Genomic DNA, 19,420 nt, shown 5'->3' with positions numbered 1-19,420 from the left:
AAGAGAGTTTCACCACTGCAGCTCCTAAGCAAGCACTGCTAGGACACGCAGGTTTCTGAAATTTGTAAAAAAATTCCAATTTAGTTACTACTCCTTGTAGAAAACTCATCCTTGAATAAATTAAAACTTCCTAGCATACGCTGTTAAAAAATTCCTCGTTTTATTTTTTGATGAGGAACAATAAGGTCAAAACACTTAGAAAATAATTTCTTGGTATTTTATATGAATGCTGTAAAATACCTGAAAAACCTGGAATTTGTTTACTTCCATAAATATATTAGAAGGAAAAGGATATGAAAATAAAAAGAATGTCCATCTAGGACCAGACTTGCAGGACAATCCTGTCCTGTCTAGGATCAGACCCTGCAAGACAACCCTGAGCAGGCACTGCACCACTCATGAAGGCTGTCAGAGAAACACTTTGAACCCTGTTCAATCGTGGGCAACCTTCAAAATAAAGATATCAAAACCAGAACTGGACGTGGAAAAGCTGCCCTTCTCCCCAGACTACTCTGTGCCTAGTAAAACATACTAAAACACATCTCATTTGAAATAGCATAGTTTCTGATTGGGCAAATTAAGGTAAAAGAGATGAGGGAAGGTTTTTATTGATAGAACCCTGAATTAGCTACAATCAGTTTAAGCTGCCACAGATTTTGCATTAAATTTATCACTGCAGTTTGTTTTTTAATGAGCAATTCTTTATTAGCTAAGCTGGTCCAATATTGCTAATAGGCAGTATCTTTGCTACTTCAAACAGAACTTGTGATCTGGAAATCACCTTTTTGTTATCTGTTAGAATGCCAACAGATAGTTAGATTGTTGACGGAATTGGTTTTGAACATAAGAAAAGCAATTTGGGCATTGATATTTTTGAGTTTCCCGCCTCACAAAACTGTGATGTGATTGGGATTTATATACTATATTTGGAGTCAGGCTCCATTATTTTGTCTTGTTGGTTGTTTCCTGCTGAGCAACTAGAATTTAAAGGAAGAGTTCCACAAGGCATTAAACTATTATACACACAAACTCATTAGGTTTTCTCTTTATACAGTTTAGAACTGATTGAAAGCCAGTTGAAGTAAATGCAATTTCACCAGCTTTAACCAACTCTGGATCAAATCAGAATTCAAAGAACTCATTGCTGAGAACATGCCCTACCCCACTTTATCTGGAGAAGTGCCCCCAGAGAGTGTGGCATCTGGGAAAGGGGGAGGATCTTGGCTGCTCCAGTTTCTCTGAAATGGGTCAACATATAAGAAGTTTTAACATATTCAGGAATTGTGGGCTCCAGCCTTCAAAAGAGATGCTTATGCCTGTGAAAAATCTCATTTTCAGAGAGGCACTGGCTGTATGTGGAGCTCTCGTTTTTCCAACCTGCAAACCTTCTTGAAAACCCTGCACTGGGATCCCTTTCCAGAGCTCTGTTCCCTCTCCAGACAACTCTGCTTAGCTGTCAAACCTTCTCTCACCTCCACCATCATCGTCTCTGAAAAACTCCTCGCTGTCATTTGCTGAATGGGACTTTTTCATCTCAGCAATTCGATTTCGGGGCACTTTTCTCTTGAGGGATGGGGAGAAGAAGGATGGGCGGTTGTTGCGTTCTGGGGTTGGCGGTGTGCTGAAAGAAGTGACCTGAAAGGGAAACAGAAAAAATGCTGGAGAAAGTCTTGGTTTTCCCTCCATGTGCCACAAGGCAATCACATGTGTAAAAATCAGAATGGTGACTGGTATCTAGCTCCATATTATCAAAGTGGCCAGAGAATTTCTCAGCTTCAAGATGCTCATCAAGCAGAAAATATTTTGATATATCACCACCCTCAACTGTTACATGAATAATGAAAAAACCTCTCTCCTCAGATGATCACTTTTAACAAGGATTTACAGTCATAAAGGAACAAAATTAATAATTTAAGCACCAAGAATGTCAATCTTAATTTTGCATGTTGGCATTCAGGAGACTTAATATGCTAAGAATATTAAGCATATTAATTTTGAGTATTGAACACACTCAAATCATGCATCTTCATTTCTTTGGTACACACAAGTCAGCAGCTTCCCTACTGGGAAGGCTGTCCCATGGGATCCCTGTGGATGGTCAATGTCCCTGGGGAGCAGGGTCACAAATTCCGAATTTATGTTTCAATACCGGAAGGAGAAAATGAAGCTGTGGTGCTTCTGATGATTTGGTTAGTCCAAGTGATGACAAATACAGGGATGGAACTGTCTGTGGTGAAACTCAAGTTAGGGACTTCCTTCAGAGCAGTAGTTGCCACTGAGTAAGCTACAATTAAAGTCAAGTACACCTGTTTTGGAGAGAACTGAAATGCAGTGCTGATGTACTGGCTTTGATCGCAGTATTTTAGTATTTTCATTTCAAAGGGAAAAAAAATTTGCTCATGGATGTGAGTAACTTTTTTCTTGTCCTTCCTTCTTCACACAGTCAATTTAACAACTCCATAACTCTCCCTGAGCTGGGACCTGACATTGCTCATATCTGCCCAAAGAAATGCAGAGGAAGGTGACATGGAGTGACGATGGCAGCCACGCCAGGTTGATATCACACTGCAGAAACACTCCATGGTGTCCCTCTGTGGCTAGCACAGGTTTTTCCCATGAGAAGTTTTCTTGTGTTTTGTAAATAAAGATAAAGTTTGGATGTTATTGGAACAGTGTCCCAGAAATTGGGCAGTGCAGGCCTGGCCAATCAGGCCTGGGGGAAGGCTTCTGACTGACCAATCTGGGTGACTTTTGAGAACTCTATATATGTGATGAAATCAAAACAATAAAAGTCATTCCTTCTTGCCACTGAGAACTGGTGCATTCATTACTCTGCTAGCTGCTCAACAGCGACATCCCTCTATCACTAATGTTAAAAAAATAGAAGAAAGGCATTGTAACACCCAACTGATCCTCTCCCCAGTGCACCTCATTTCTAATTTGTGCTTGTCTCTGTTTTTAATTCTGGAGTCATTTCATATCACATCATGGGGGTAACCAGAAACAAACACATCACCGTTGAAACCATTAGCAAAAAGCAGTGGTAACACATTATCAAATCTAATTTGACATTTTCCAGCTGACACTGGAAGCCTTGGAGATAAAAGACGATGTTGGCCCTCCAGGCCTGATTTCTTCAGGCTGTATTTCTGTTGTAGAGAGCAAGAACATGCAGTTAGCAAGTTCTGTGCTGGTAACACATGTTACCTTTTACCAAGTCAGAAACAAAAACCACACTGCCTGGATGGAGGCCTCTAGAAGCAGCTCTGCAGATATTTAAATGATACAGGTTAGCCACACTTACACAGAAAATCAGGCTAGACTCCATTGGGTACTCACCCAGCCCAGGTCTGTGCAGGTACTTTGAAGACATGTTGCCTTATCCCCACTAACGAGGTAAAATGTCTTAATGGAAAATAAGGCTCCGGATCGAATAAAGGCCAAATCAGCATCTATGGTCTGATTCTATTGGCATTTTAGTTCACTTGCATTATAATTAAGCATGTGTATGAATATGATGTTGCATCTGGATCTGTGATCTTTTTTTTAGCATTATACAAGCTTCATGTTGGCAGTATTCCTCAGTGGCAAAACCTAACAGCACCATTTCCTGTGAGGTTTAGCAAGCAACCTATATAATACACAAATCCCACATTTCTAGGTAAATTTCATCTCACAGAGAAATGGAATCTATTTTTTTTTTCTAGAAAACAGAGCGAATCATCAGTTTCCCTGGCATCAAGATTGCTGTTGTTTCAACAAAGCACTCCTCCAGAAGTATGAATCATCCAGTCATTTCTGTATTCAGCATTTGCTCAGGGGAAACTGTGCTAAAAAATCCATCTCATATACTGAGTACAACCAAATTACACAAAGGCAAACCTAAGTTCAGAACCTCGATGTGAGTTAACCCCAGCTTCAGTCTGCCTCCTGGCTTTCAAACATGTTCATGCTTCACCTTAAATCAGTATTTCTGTCGGCTACTTACTCTCTCATGCACTGGGGAGTCTGGATTTGAATCTTCTTCTGTCCCGTATGGTGAAGTGTCACCAGTGGAAACTCTACTCACTGCCATCTCTGCGTGTCCTTTTCCCTGCGGTCCTTTCATTCGGACAAACTCCATGTTGTTGTATTTATAAAAGCCGAAAGACATTCTTTGAGCCATCTTAGCTGCAACACTCACCTACAATGCATCAAGACAGGAGAGAGTAACATGTAATAACAGCTCTACAACTTGAAAATAACATTCTCTGAAAGCAGTTATCTAAGAAAACCTCAAAACCATAGTGGACAATGATTCCTAAGAAACATTTTAAGTCATAATCTAAAGTGATCTCCAAAAGGAAAGCAATTCTACAGAGACAAAAACAGGTTCTGAGAAGAACCAACTCCTTCAGCCATCCAAAAGGCAGAGTTACCAATGGCACACTGAGAGAAAACAGAAGGTTTCGATCCAGACCTGCACACTGTGGCACATGAGAGCACAGGCAGGCACGTGCACAACTCACTGCAGCCTGTGTCAGGACACTCGTTTAAGTCCAAAAAGCAACAGACACACACGCACAAGATGCCTCAAACCAGCAAAGCACACCCCACAACTTGGTCACTACTTTGTGCCAAGTCATTTGTAATATTTTTATGTCCACACTGTCAAGGCCAGAATATAAAGAACCAGCCCCATGCACAACTAACCTGCACCGCATGGCTCACCGAGACACCCTGACAGCTTTAAACCCTCTCAACAGACACAGGGGCTCAATTTCCAGTCAGCACAACTGAACTGAAAATTGAACTGAGAACTGAAAAAAGGAACAAACCAATACAAAAACAGTCAAGATTTTGCTAAGTAAAATAAGTAGGACTTATCCGTAAGTTTAGGTGATTTATTGCAATTTTCATTAGTTTATGAAAAAGCTCATAATCTTGTATTGCACTGAGAATTACAGAATCCTAAAATAATTTAGGTTAGAAATGACCTTTAAGATCATTAAGTCCAACCATTAACCAAACATTGCCAAGCCCACCACTAAGTCATGTCCTTAAGTGTCATGTCTACACATCTGTTAAACATCTGAAGGATTGAGGACTCCACCACTTCCCTGGGCAGCCTGTTCCAGTGCTTGACAATCCTCCCATTAAAAGAATTTTTCCCAGTATTCAATCGAAACCTTCCCTGAAACAGCTGAAATCAAGTGACTTCCAAAAGCATAGAGAGATTACTTCTGTTCTGTAGAAAGAATGGTAAAATTTCAAGTTTTGCCTCTGGCCATAATGGAGTATTTGAAGAGTTAACAATTTTACTTCATCTAACAATATACTGTCAAGTAGCTGTGTGGTCACTCAGGACATTCCTAGGCTGTGAGGTGACTTTACCCATCAAATCTTATCTTTCCACTGCAGGGCTTTCTTTTTATGTTGTCTTCAGTGATTCTGCATTCCCATTTATTTTAATAACCCAGCTGCTGATGTAAGGCCACAAGATCATGGTGGGAGAGAAAGCACTTTTGTTTCATGTTCTCTCAGAAACCTGACGGAAGACTAATTGCTCACATATAAAACAGGGAGAAGGGAAATTATTCAGGACTTCTGAGGTCCTGAAGGGTAGAAACAAAGAGAAATTTACATACACAGTAGGTATTGTGGGAATTTCTTCTGTTTGTTTCTAAAAATCTCTCAGGATTGTCTTCATAATAAACCATTTGAGACATCTATTGACTTTTGATTTCAGCACTAACAACTGAATTTGAAGGTGAAAGTGCTGGTATTTAATGCTTCTGTAGAAAGCAAAGAAAGCTTCTCTCAGTGGCAGCAAGACTATAGGGGTCTTTTGAAAACAGCCATGAGTGCAAAGAACAATGAAGAAAAATACACTTCATCGCAAGGTAGTTACCAAAGTTTAACATCTCCCATGACATCATACCCTCTCTTAATATAAAAATATCTATGACCTTTCAAGAAAATGAAGAGGCTCCAAGAACTGTTGTTCAGGTCTATTCCTGTGTCATGCTCTTGACTACGCATCCCTACCTTCCCTCCTTTTGTCAAACAGCAGAGGAATATATCCCAGTCTGAACACCCTCAGCTGTCTGAGCCAAAAGCAGTGGCTTTCAGCTAACTTGCAAAGCCAAAAAAGACAGACTACAGTGCAGCTGATCTAATAGGACAAAAAGCTGACAGCCTCAGCCACAAAGAAAATCTAGTCAGATGACCATTGCTGCAAAGGATATTGCCTTTTAGAAGCTCCTTACCCTGTTGTCATAGACCTTCTTGAGTGCTTCATAGCGGATGGACCCCTGGAAAATCACCCCTTGGAAGGTGTTGCTTTTATCACTGGCCACCAGCTCCACACAGACCATTTCTCCTTCTCCCACAGTCATGTCACTGAAAACCTGCCAAAGATGCAAGATGGAACACTTTGAGGCAAACTGCAGTTGTTCAGCTTGAAATACATTCAGATTCTCATGGTTGTCCTTAGGCCCAAGGCAGTTTCAATGTAAGTTGAAAGGGAGAAGAATGTTCTACTGCAGCCTTTCAATAAACAGACTCCAGGCAAATCACGTTGAAATGAGCAGCTCTCACATCAGCCTGTCTTGCTTTAGCCCATCATAGACACTGATGCCAAAATCCAGCTTTAAGCTCAGATTTCAAACATTAAAGAAAGAGGAAGGTTAAATAAAACAAAATAAAATAAAATAAGAACTAGCAGAAGATAACCCTCAGTTGTTCAAAAGATGCAAGAAAACAGCTAATCAGGACATAAGATTAGAATAGGACAAAACTTTGCTGCTGCAACAAGGAACTCACCTCTTCAAAACTGTCAATCATGAAGAATATATTGGGGTAGCTGATCTTTGACTCCTCTCCTTTACTGTCCATTGGGTGTTTGCTTGGAGACGCAAACACTTGCTGAGAAAGATGCAGAAAAAGATACCTCTTCTCAATTAAATGTGCTTGGGAACAGACACACCAAACACAAGGCAAATCCAATCTCAGGCTGGCACTGCTCACTTATGCTAGACATGCTGGACATCCTGCAAGCACAGCTAAGCTGGTTCCTGACCATAGCCAGATTTGCAATAATGGCACTTGAGAAATCTTGGTTTTCACATGCAAGTAATCAAAAAGTCATTGCTCCACAGCAAAGTCCCTGTTTGTACCTGACCTCTCACCATACTACAGTACAGCATCCTACTTTTTCATCACCACTCTCAGCTGCCTTTAAGTTGCTGCAATGTGCTGCAAAGTAAAATGCCACAGTGCAAGAAAAGTACCACAAAGCAGCCGACCCAACACCTTTAATTTGTTATTATTTGCTTAGTACCACACTAAGATCAACCTCCCTCAGTAAGGGCAGCATGGCTGTCCTGGGTTGACTCATGATGTTATTGCATTCCCTATCTATCTGCACCCAAAAACTGTTACTGTATCTTTATGACCCTACAGCCACAGACCCTGTGTGTGTGGTGTGGGGTGCTGTCACAGGCATTTTTGAAATCAGTGCAGAGGCAGTTTCCAGGCTCTTGGCTGTCTGGTACTCACTTGGCGGGCTATTTGGTCTTTGGTCAAGCAAAGGCATTCCTTCTCTTTTTTCGTTCTCTCTTCATTTTGTTGTTTTGGGGTTTTTTGTCCTCATCTAGGGGAGGCTGCAGTTAGTGATTTTGGGCTGCCTTGGGGCGAATTCCACAGCCACCCATCTGCAGCCACTGTAGCTCCAGTCCAAGACCTTCCAGGAGAGAAGCCTACGGAGAGTCTCTCGCTTTAGCGGCAGCTTGGGTTTGCAACTGTAGCTACTTGTAGACACTGCATTTTGCAATTAGAAACTGTTTTGGAGTGAACTTTGCAAACTCTGCCGGCAGCGAGAAAAAAAGCCGGTGAGCTGCAGGGGCCAGGCCAGCCTGTGGCAGCACCCACAGCCTGCTCGTCCCCACACGGCCCACACAGGCCGGCGAGTTTCCATCTGCCCCGGCACTGGCCTGGGGGCTCCTGCCCTCCTGATGGGGCTGCCACCATCCTGTCTCTCTGCTCCTGGGGACATGAGGTGGCCTGGGAGGTGCCATCTTGGCAGGGAACGCTGTGATCTTGCCTTTGTCCCTCAGCCACAGGGTGCCTCCTGCAGGCGCCATTTCGGGAATGGGTATTTCTGGCCTTTCGGATCTCTCTTTGTTCCTGCGGGGTTGTGGGATTCAACAGTGCGATATCTAGCCGTTATTCACTTTTTTCCCCCGCCTGTTGGTTCTCTGTTTGTTAATAAAATGTTATTTTTTCACTTAAATCTACTCATATTTCATTCCTTATTGGTGGAAAGGGATTGGTTGGATTCAAGGGGAGGTTACTCATTTCAGAGTGCCCACCTCTTTAAACTGTCTCAAACCAAGACAATGGCCCACACGAGGACAAGCACTTGGTTTCTCATCGTCATCTGCTTCTGTTTCTTTCCCTATCACTGTGCTTCCTCTTGTACATTTCTCTCTCCCAAGCAGTTCCTGAGCTTTGGTGACTACACTAAAAAACCTATGTTTAAATAGCTAAAGGCTTTAGATTTTATCATTCCAAAAATATTATTGAGTAGGTTATGAGGGAGAAGGAATTCATACCAAGCAGCTTTCTTTGCTTCCACATCTTTTACAAACAAAGCTTTGAATTAAAGAAACCTGTCAAATCTTGGCCCACTGTGAACATGCTCAAAGCTCTGGATCTGACCAGGCTGTCAAGCTCATGGCACTCTTGCTACAAACCATGCAACAAAAACATAATTAAGGATAGGATAATAGATATTCATGAGAGGGTTGCTTTTCCTCATTTGTACTTATGAAGCCTTTATGCACATTGAAATAGAAGTAAAAAAGAAGGCTGCTTCAAGACCAGAAACATCATTAGAAAATAACCAGACACCTCAAAAATGCACCAATGCCTGAAACAAAGACATCTTCTAGGCATTCTCATTCTCACACCAGCCAATGAACAGCAAAACACCCCCCCAAATTCATCTCCAGTTAGGCACTCCTGAGGAAAACACAGTTTGTGGAGATCTTATTGTCAAGCCAGCAGTCTGCGAAATAACTTAGGGGAAAGTCAGCCTTTTTCATATTGGCTTCATGCCACAGCAACTCACTTGTATGAGCAGAATAGCTCTGTCCTAGGTCTGGAGTAGGACAGCAAGTCTTAGACCATCACTATCTGGCTGCACATGGGCAGAAGATGCATTTTCTAAAGCAAGAACCATCAGAGCAGTAATGCAGCTCCAAGCTGGATTTCCTTCATTTGAAACCAAGAGCCTCAATTGTGGACATGACAATGAAATGCTCAACTGCAAACATGCTTTCACAGCATATGGAATTGCCTTTGTTCTCTCTATGGATCAACACGATGATGCTGAAATGTTACTGGTACATACTGCTAAGTTTAAATGCATGACAAGTGTCTCCTAGAAAAGGGAAGACAACAATTTATAAGCAGTCCCACACTAGGAGCCTCTAGAAATGAGGAACAAAAAACTTCCTCTTCATCCCAAATACTGCTCACATGCAGTGAGGGCATACCTCTCATCTTCTCCTTCCTAGTTTTCAAATCTGCAAATAATATTTACAGATTTTTCTCAAAAACATTTACAGAAGTTAACTTGGGGCAAAATTTGGACTAGCCAACAGTGAAAAAAGCAATGAGAAATAACAGGCTCAAATCAGCAGTGCAGTGTGGCATCTCAACAGCACCAAAAGAAAAAAATATGTGCTTAATCAATGTAAATCACGGAGACAATAAACAGCATGGCTAGTTTTGTTTGTAGGCAAAGCAAAAGTTCTTTTAAAGTGGTAAAACATAATTAACTAAAGACCACTGGTTTATTTAGGTAAAGCTGTGCAAGCAGCTGCATGAACTAAGGGAATGGGAACACCTGGGAGAAACCGCCTTTTAAAGGCAACAGGAGTCTTTTAAAGAAGAATTTCTGCTAACTAGAAGATGTTGTTGCAAGAGCTACTGGAAATTGGATGGGGAAGCCTGAGTTTCTTGTTCCTATCCCCTCTATGCTTGTTATTTAGTCTCTTCCACTATGCTAACCTCTGGATTAATTTCACACAAATGATAAAAGCCTATGGTGTGGAGATGAAAGGAATGAGCAGTTTAAGAGACAAACTAAGAATCTTATAAAATAATAAAAATATAAATTGGTAATCAGTAAATTGTCTGCCATTTAGTAGGTTTACATTAGAAACTTACCCTGAAGGTTCCACATAACCCAGGTCTCATTCAAGTTCAGGTTTAGTCTTGGACTGGGGAACAGTTGGGGATTGTAGTCCTCCCTCCCCTCAGTACCTTCCCTCTCTCCCCTAAATCCAGCAGACAAAGACATATACCCTGAAGCATGCAGGGGTATTCACAATTCTTTGAGAGGGGCTTTAAAGGACATTTAGATTTCACATCTAGATGACTGGCAAGAAATGTCACTAGATAAAGACTTGAGATGCACGACGAGGCTGAATCTGTCAGAGCACAGCCTGAGAACCACTGTCCCAGTTTGAAGCAGTTTTTAGGATTAGGTGATACTGGATGCCAGCCTCTGATCCACAGCAATAAAAGGGGAAGCTCACCTGAGATTTCTTTTTGTGAATATGAATATCTCCTCCATCAGAGCGTGTGCACACAGCACAGGTCACCACATAATCCAGCTGGAACAGGGCACCAGACACAGAAATTAAGGTTTAGAGTTGGGAAAACAAAATATTTGTGTGCACGAAGCAGAACACATTCTGTCTTCTTTTTTTTTAGCTGTCTGTCTAAAAAGTAAGACCTTTTGGTGTTGCCATTTTCTTTACTCTCTTTACTATACCGAACCTCCTACAATTTTCAAGCCTGTGTTTGTTTGTTAACTCAGTGACACTGAAATCTCTTGCACAGCTGCTTGCTGAGCTGCACAACCAATGGGTAAGGAAAGCCCTGCCAATATTGGTTAACACAAGCTACTTTCAGCTGGGGGAATAAGCAACAAACATACACACACCTAAGCACACTTTAGGATAGAAATGGAAAGTATTTCCTCCCTTTGAACAGGGAAAAAGAGACACATTAATGAACACCAGTGACCAGTTAGAGAGGTCAGAAAACACTAGCACAGCCTTCCAAACAACCTGAAAAAACTTAGAAGGAGCAAGTTCAATAGCTCTGGATAGCAATGCCCAGCTGTAACAACATGTCTGAATTCTGACTGTGATAAATGTATCCTGGTTTTATTGAGCATCAAATAAAGGTAAAAACTGCTCTCTGCAGAGAAGTTCTGCTAAGAGACTTCTGGGAGGAGGAGAGAGAATGAAAACAATTTGTTTTCCGGGATGTGTGCATGAGCCAACAGTTTCCCATTCTGAGATCATAATCAGCAAAACTTTTAAGGGATCTCAAATGACTATAGTAATATTCAGCTTTCCTAAGCACCAATGTAACACACACAACACCCAACAACCTGTGAGTTAATTAAAGAAACAGTTTGTGCTTGGCTTCATGTTCCTACCACCAAACGTTTTATTAACGTTCTGTTGTCAAGAGCAGTAACTCCAAGCATTATACATGACACTGCATTTACACTCAGCAGTCCCCTCTCTCAGCTGCAGCAGTACTGCAAACTCTGATGGAAATGTTGCTTGTCTAACAGTCTCATTCACTCTCAAAAACCATTGAACTGGATGAAGCCTTCCTTTTGCAAAACTTTGTCACAGATCATAAAACTCAGCCCAGCTTTGCTGCATACAGTTAAAGTTTTTTGAAGAAAGCTATTTAGGACTCTGTTGAAAAATAATAAAACACCTCAGTTTATGTTTAGATTCTGAAAAGTGAAACTGCATAAATAGCTTGTGAAAATTAGGTGAGTATCACTTTTACCTTCTGCAGGATGAGGTTCAAGTACACACTCTCCTCCCAGTCAATGTCAGGGTCTCCCAGGCCAGGAAGCTTCTTAGAATCTCTCCGGTAAACTTCAACTTCAACCTGCTAAGAAAATACCACATGCATGCTAAGAAAATATCTCTTTGAAAACTATTACTTAGAAGTACCTATTTGCAAACATAAACCAGATATTAGAAGCTGCATATCACATAGCGTCCTAGTTTTCTGTCAGGATCAGATTCTGCTGACCATGCAAGGCTTTGTATGGAAATGAACTGGGGAAACAAGGGATATGAAGGCAAATAGGGAAAAAGGCAGGTCTGTGGAGGAGAATCTCAGTTTTTGACAGGAGATTCATTTATTCCTTGTAACAGGTATGTTTTAGCAAAAATGAAATTAATAAAATCAGGGATGCACACACATATGTATTTCTCTTAACACAATCCTTTGGAATCGAGCATGTCACTACACTAATGCTCAACATGGTCCAGCCTGTATCTATTGCTTGTTTTCCATTGGGATGGCAGTCTCTGGGAAGACAAAGTCTAATAATTCATCACAGAATATGCCAAGTTGGAAGAGTCCCACAAAGATCATTCAGTCCAACCCCTGGCCCTGTACAGGACCATCCCCAAGAGTCGCATCATGTGCCCTTTGCGGATGGTCCTATGCACTCCAGAGAGGATATTTTGGAAATCCTTTTGTACTGGGTTTGTGTGGCCGGGTTTTGGCAGCAGGGGAGCTACTGGGGTGGCTCCTGTGAGCAGCTGCCAGAAGCTTCCCCTGTGCCCAGCAGAGCCAATACCAGGCACCTCCACGATGGATGCACACTGGCCAAGGCTGAGCCTGTCAGTGACGGCAGCAGCACCTCAGGAATACCAGGTTTTAGAAATGGGCAGGTGGATGCCTGAGAGAGGCTGTGACCCTGTAGAGAATCCACAATGGAGCAGGTTCCTGGCAGTATCTGTAGAGAGAAGAGCCCAGGCTGCTTCTCTCAAGAAGCAAGACAAGGCAGGACTTGTGGCCTCATGGGTGACCCACACTGGAACAGCCTGTTCCTGAAGGACTGACCCCACGGAAGGGACCCACACTGGAGCAGCTCCCAAAGGACTCTCCCATGGGAGGGACCCCACTCTGGATCAGTGGAAGAGTCTGATGAGCCCTCACACTAAGGACAAAATAGCGGAGGCAATGTTGTGAGGAACATACCGTAACTGCCATTCCACTAGACACTGTGTCACTGGAGGAATGAGGTAAGAGAAAATCAGGAAAGGGGCAGGAGGAAGGGAGAGATGGGGAGAAGGTGTTTTTAAGATTTGGTTTTATTTTTCATTGGTAAGAAATTAAAGTAAATTCCCTACATTGAGTCTGTTTTGCCCGTGGCAGTAATTGGTGAGGAATCTCTCCCTGCCTTTCTCCTGACCCACGAGCCTTACATTGTATTTTCCCTGCTCTGCCCAGGAATGGAGTGGTGTTGGTGGGCACCTGCCAGCATCAACATCCCACACCTTCTTCTAAAGGTTTCACACTGGAACTACGGTTTGGATGCAACTACATGCAAGATTTTCAGCTGCACTCAAAACCAAGCAAAGGAAAAATCCCAAATAATCTCAGAACGCAGAAACAACTCTACCAATCCTAACAAACTGAAGCAGCTGAGACAAATACAAAACTTGATTTGATGTAATACACAGAGGTGAATGTAGTTTGACACTCCCAAAACAAACTGGAATGAAAATAAATAAAGCTAAAACACCAAAATATAGTGAAGAACAGTGAAAAAGTAAAATTTCAGGATTGCCACTATCATCAAATACCATGAAAGCTAAACATGCTGTTCTTAACCATTAATTTTTAAATTTAAAAGTGTTTGTGTTTTAAAGGTCTATAGACTCATCATTCCTGTTTTGGTTCGTTCTTATTTCTTCCAAGGCTCCCACCATGTTTTTTCTATTAGCAATATAATTACACAAACTAATGACAGTTATTGCAAAAACCTCAAGATGTGAGCAGCTGAGGGAAGCAATCTAATTTAAATTCCTCTCCAAACAAATGAAGGTAATATTTGCACTTTTGTACCTAAAAGCATAGAAACATGACATGAACAAAAAATTCCAGAAATATCCTGTGAAACAATAGCCATCCTGTCCCTGAAGAAAAGATGCAGTGAGAAAACAGGGTGAAGGCTGGGGTGAGTAACGGCTGGGTAAAACTCCAGTTCTAAGTAACTCCAGGGAAAACAAAACCAAGTGCACAGCAGACACCATTTCAGTCTCTCCTGCCTCTGTATCCATGGAGCCTTTATTTAAATCCAAGTAGTAGTTAGTCACCTGTCATGGCTTGACCCTGACCAAACACCAGGCACCCATGACAGCTGCTCACTCATTCTCCCCTACCACAGCTGGGCAGAGGAGAGAAAAAGAAGAACAAAATGAAGGGGTCATGGGTTGAGACAAGGACCAGGAGAAAACAGTCCAAGGGCAAAACAGGTTTAACTTAGGGTTACAAAGTGAATTTATTACTAACAGAGACAGAGGAGGATAATGAGAAGTAAAATAAGCCCTTAAAGACACCTTTCTTCCCCTAACCCCTCCCTCCTTCCCACTGACAGCACAGGGAACAGCGGGTTTGGTCAGTTCATCACCAGGATCTTCTTCCACTGCTCAGGGAGAGAAGTCCTTCCCCTGCTGTGCTGTGAGGTTCTTCCCATGGGAGACATTTCTCTGTGAACTTCTCCAGTGTGGGTCCAACTCACCAGCAGCTGTTCTCCCAAACTGCTGCAATGTGAGTCCCTCCACAGGCAGACACTCTTCCCAAACTGCTATGCTGTGGGTCACTCATCCATGGGGTGCAATCCTCCAAGGCCAGGCTGTTCCATCTTGGGAGCAAAGCCCTCTCTCCACTGGGACTCCCACTGGATCACAGCCTCCTCCAGGCATCCACCCACTCCAGCATGGGCATCTCCTGCATGGGCTGTGAGTGAATCTCTGCATCCCCTATGGACCCCATGGGCTGTGAGTGAATCTCTGCATCCCCTATGGACCCCATGGGCTGCAGGGGCACAGCTGCTTCACCATGGTCATCCCCACAGCCTGCAGAGGAATCTCAGCTCTGGCACCTGGAGTATCTCCTGCCCCTCCTTCTCCACTGACCTTGGTGTCTCCATGGTGTTTCAGTCACATGTTCTCGCCTTCTCCTTTTCTCTAACTAGAAACAACCGTGTGCACATCTTGTTGTGATTTCTCCTTAGATCTGTTATCACAGAGGCATAACCAACATCTCTAATTGGCCCAGCATTGACCAGCAGCATGTCCATCTTCAGAGCCATCAGGGATTTGCTCTGCTGATGTGGTGGAAGCTTCCAGCAGCTTCTCACAGCAGCCACCCCTATAGCCTTCTCACTACCAAAAACCAGGCCATGAAAAACCAACACATCATCTTGTAACATTGAAGTTTAAACCTCCTGCAGAAGTCAGTGACTAATTCTTTCTGCTGGTGAAATTCATTCACACATGAACTACTTCTCCCCAGCAATTACAAAGCCAGTGCTCAACAACTCTTTAATGGAATGCCTCTCAAGTCTGTCACAGGTACTGACAGGAAAAACACCTTTCTTTAACCTTTTTTTCCCCTGTGCACTAATTCAGGGTAGGATTCTGTGGTGTACAGCCAAGGGCAGGGCACAGTGGATCTCAGTGAATCAGCTCTCCATGGATGGGAGAACATGCTGGATTTCAGACAGCTGAGTCCTCCCAGGAAAAAAAATCTGTCTCAGCCAGGCATCCAGGAGACACTGGGTCTTTTTTCAGGCCTGCTGCTGACTCACTTGGCCAGGCCTCACCTTTGTGCTTGTTTACCTGTCTCTAGATCAGATGTACCTTCCTGCAAGCGTGAAATGTTATTAACAGAAACAACTAGGTAAATACCAATTATTTATTCCCAGTGAAATCCAAAAGCCAAGCTAGATATTTCCTCATTCAAGTCAAGACAGTGACTCTTCTGGAGTTGAAATCCATGATGCCACCTTTGTATCAAGTCTTCACAGGGTTACTGAGCTACAGCTGTAAAGGAAAAGGGCCTCAGCCAGGCTGACCTCCCACATGCCATGGACATTTTACCCTGTTACTCCCTCACAAAACCCAGTTAAACCACCTTTGACTAGACAGCACCTGGGAAAATACCTTGTTTAGAGAACTCATTCAAATAATTAATCATCCTCTTGGCTCCAAGTGTGCAACTTCATTTAATTCAGCTACTTTCCTTTTGCCAGCCTCTGGATCTTGTCATGCCAATTTATATATTTACCTATATATGAAGAAGATCTTGAATACTCAGCTTTAGATTGTGGGGTTTTGTGCTTGGGTTTTTGTGGGGTTTTTTGTCACATGCTAATCTTTGCTAATCTTTCAGATAAACCAGACAAAATACTTTTAGGAGACCTCTGTGCCTCTCATCAGGTACTTGTGCTCCTCAGAACTTGTGCTCCTTTGCTGCCCACTTGGTATAACATAATGCATGTCAGAAGTTACTCACTTTAAGACAGCTGGAACATTTTTATCATAAAACATGGAAAAATCCATTTAAGTCCCCAGTCTAGGTTTAAAGTCTTTGTGATAAACAGGGTTTACAAGAAGCACTATTTTGTTGGCAGCCAGAAGCCAGTCAAAAAAGCAGATCCTGGTTTTCTTCTAAATAGAAGTCTAATGGAATTACAGGTCTATTCATAAGTAGAACCATTTTCCATTTTTTTTTCAGACCACATTCACTAAAAAAGAATACAGAGGAGAGGGCTGAACATGAAAAGGGAGAGGAAGAAGACACAGAGAACAAAATTCAAGACTTTTTCCACAAACACAAGTTCAACAAGAAAATACTTCTGTCTCCAGAGCCAGCTGCAATACAGAGACTGAAATTTGACTACTAGGATCTTACATTGACAGGTTTGCTAAAAAACATCAGGAAAAATCTACAGAAGTAAAAAGCCTCTTTCAGAAATGGGTCCACCTGCTTTGAAAGCAGAGTGATGCCCCAGCATGTGCTCAGGTTTGAAAAGCCCCATCACACAGCATGTCCAATTCTCATGGCTTTCAACATTAGAAGCATCTTTCTCACATTTATCCAGGTATTTTCTTTTACCACTGTTCCCTGTAGCAGAAAGATGTCATTTCAAAATGATGTCTTAAATACAAAATAAAGTAAATGGTCTTTCTAAATTCACTGACCAAAGGAACTAAAGTCCTTCTCTTCCATGCTTCAGATCCACCCCCAAGGAGCCCTAGTTTCTTCTGCTCTTTTATTATGCATTTTCCATCAGGCACTTGTTTCACTTCCTCACACTTCAAAAACCTTTTCTCAGTACCGAGTACTTTAAATGGTGTAACCTGGGCGGACATTAACAGAGCAAACTGGTATTACCACTCCAGAGCACATCTCATACGCAGTTGCTTCCATACTAGTCACCTCTATAATTAACACAGATCACATTTCACACAGTACAAGCTATTTAGTTATTAATTTGGACTTACAAGATTACATTTTTACCAGCATAAATACTCAGGAAACTCTTTTTCTCTTAGGGGAATGAAAGATGTCTCAGAAGAAAAAAAATCAAAAAAAATATGCAAGGTACAATAAAGAAGTGGTGCGAAATGCTAAACACCAGCCATCAAGCCACAGGAAGACAAAAAAAATTATATTTATATTAACACTGCAGCTACAGTTAACTTCTAATTATATATTCCTAAGCAGGGCAAAACATTAAACCCCTTTTTCTTTCCATATCCTTTCAACACACACATTTCAAGTAACTTGAACCAGTTCATACAGCACCAGAGGTATTACTGTAGTAAGGTGGTTTATGGGTGTGAAATAGAGAGAATTTGTGACTAAAGCAGCTTTTTATTCAAACCACCTGGTTAGACAGCAAGAACAAACTTTGGGGCATAAGTAGTCATCTTTGGCTCCCTCTGCCACAATACTTCATCTGGTTTTGTCCAATGTACACAAAGACATCAATTCTCACTCCAAACCTCAGCTCTCCAGTACCCCAATAACAAAGTATCTTCAACGAATTCTCAAAACTTGTGGATTTCTGCAGCATCTTCATGACTAATGCCACCAAGGCTATCACTGATACCATGTCTTTTGGAGGTAGCTCAAGCTATAAGAAGTTACTGGAATGCTTAGAGGAGTCCTAAAAAAGGGTCTGATAACCTCAGAGAGCAGTGTACCTCTGTTGGAACACAAATGATAAAGGGTTCTCAGTTTCTCTACTTTCACCATAGTTCCTGAACACTTCAAATCCCAGTAGGCTTGCACCTAACAAAGTGAACTATAAGAATAAAACACATATACACACCCTTGTAACTTTCAAAATATTATTTTAGTTAAAGATGTAGAGACCCTAAGGTTTGAATTAGCCTTACAAATATTCCAAGCTAATTTAATACACTAGTAATGGGGAAAGGATGGGTTATATTAATTTCTGCACCAAAAAAAAAAAAAATTGTAAGCCACATGACCCTGATTTAATGCAGAGCACCCTTCCTGGACTGAACATTTTATGGCGTTTTTACCAGCAGATACCAGGTTTGAGATTAGCAGAAGGTAGATGCAGTCTAAGCCATAGCTACCCAGCACCAGAAGAGGGTTTGTGTGCAGTGATTCCTGTTCATCTGGCTCTTGGGGAGAGGGTGCAGGTAATTCATTAAAAAAAGGAAACACTGCATATAAGAGTGCCTGAAACCATCAGCAATGCAGGTCTGTGTGACAAACACCGCAATCTTTGCAATGTCTCTCTCCGGCTGCAGCACCTCCTTCAGCTTCAGCAAAGCTGGTTGTACAGAGACTGACCTGCCTAAAGTCACCACAACATGTCCAAATCTTCCCTGCAGCATGAAGCTTTTTTGGCAAAACCCCCCACCTCCAGACATGGAGACACAGATCACTCCTGGCTTCCCTCTCTCTAAACATCAACAGCATGATGCAATTCAGAAAGAAAAGAGACAGTATCTCAGGAGCTGCCAGGACCCTCTGGCACAGGAAAAGGATATTTTCTCAGACCAAGAAACCACCACAAATGCCATGGGAGTCACTAATCTCATATCCCAATACTTGTGCCTCCCGTGTTTCAACAAGCTGGGTGCACAGAGCCATGTTTGGAGCAGGGCTTTGGCTGTCCGGCAGTGCTGGAGAACACACTCCACAGGACATGGGCAGGGCTGGCCAGGCTGGCCCTGAAAACCCATCTGCTCACACATCCGCTTGCCAGTGACATCCCTGTCTCTGCTAAATGGGAAGGGAACCAAAGGATCCTGCTATTTTCTGGAGCATGCAGAGAAGCCCTGTGGGAAGGGTGTGCTCCCAGTCCTGTCACATAGGGAAGCTGCTGTTAAAAGCCGCCACTAGAATATTTATATTCAAGATAATATTTACAAGGGGACAACTGTATTCAACAATGCAGCAATGACCTAAAGTGAAAAAGAAAGGTTCTTTAAGATGTCATATGGAGGAGCTTTCTTAGGATTATAGCTACTGAAATTTTCACCGG

At 42.2% G+C, this 19,420-nt stretch overlaps 1 protein-coding gene and 1 long non-coding RNA gene across 4 annotated transcripts in view; one reads left to right on the top strand and one right to left on the bottom strand.

Annotated features, from left to right (window-relative positions):
* LOC146442924 (uncharacterized) overlaps positions 1-19,420 on the top strand; it is a 300,193-nt gene that overhangs the window by 146,163 nt on the left and 134,610 nt on the right. The window lies entirely within an intron of this gene.
* The window catches only part of KIAA0930 (KIAA0930 ortholog), a 92,524-nt gene that overhangs the window by 7,859 nt on the left and 65,245 nt on the right, over positions 1-19,420 (bottom strand). For 2 of the 3 annotated variants that reach the window (XM_085049749.1, XM_085049752.1), the window contains 6 exons: positions 11,869-11,976; positions 10,587-10,664; positions 6,805-6,906; positions 6,249-6,389; positions 3,989-4,183; positions 1,473-1,635 (listed from right to left, as the gene is read on the bottom strand). In XM_085049749.1, coding sequence (XP_084905875.1) covers positions 1,473-1,635; positions 3,989-4,183; positions 6,249-6,389; positions 6,805-6,906; positions 10,587-10,664; positions 11,869-11,976 — 787 coding nt within the window. The remainder of the gene's footprint in view (positions 1-1,472; positions 1,636-3,988; positions 4,184-6,248; positions 6,390-6,804; positions 6,907-10,586; positions 10,665-11,868; positions 11,977-19,420) is intronic. The other variant, XM_085049750.1, reaches the window with a different exon arrangement.

Source organism: Lichenostomus cassidix, chromosome 1Ab, assembly GCF_008360975.1.
Source record: "Lichenostomus cassidix isolate B80296 chromosome 1Ab, HeHo_3.0, whole genome shotgun sequence".
Classification (NCBI taxonomy): Eukaryota; Metazoa; Chordata; class Aves; order Passeriformes; family Meliphagidae; genus Lichenostomus; species Lichenostomus cassidix.
The sequence above is the reverse complement of the archived record's forward strand: the minus strand, read 5'-3'. Positions and strand labels throughout refer to the sequence as shown.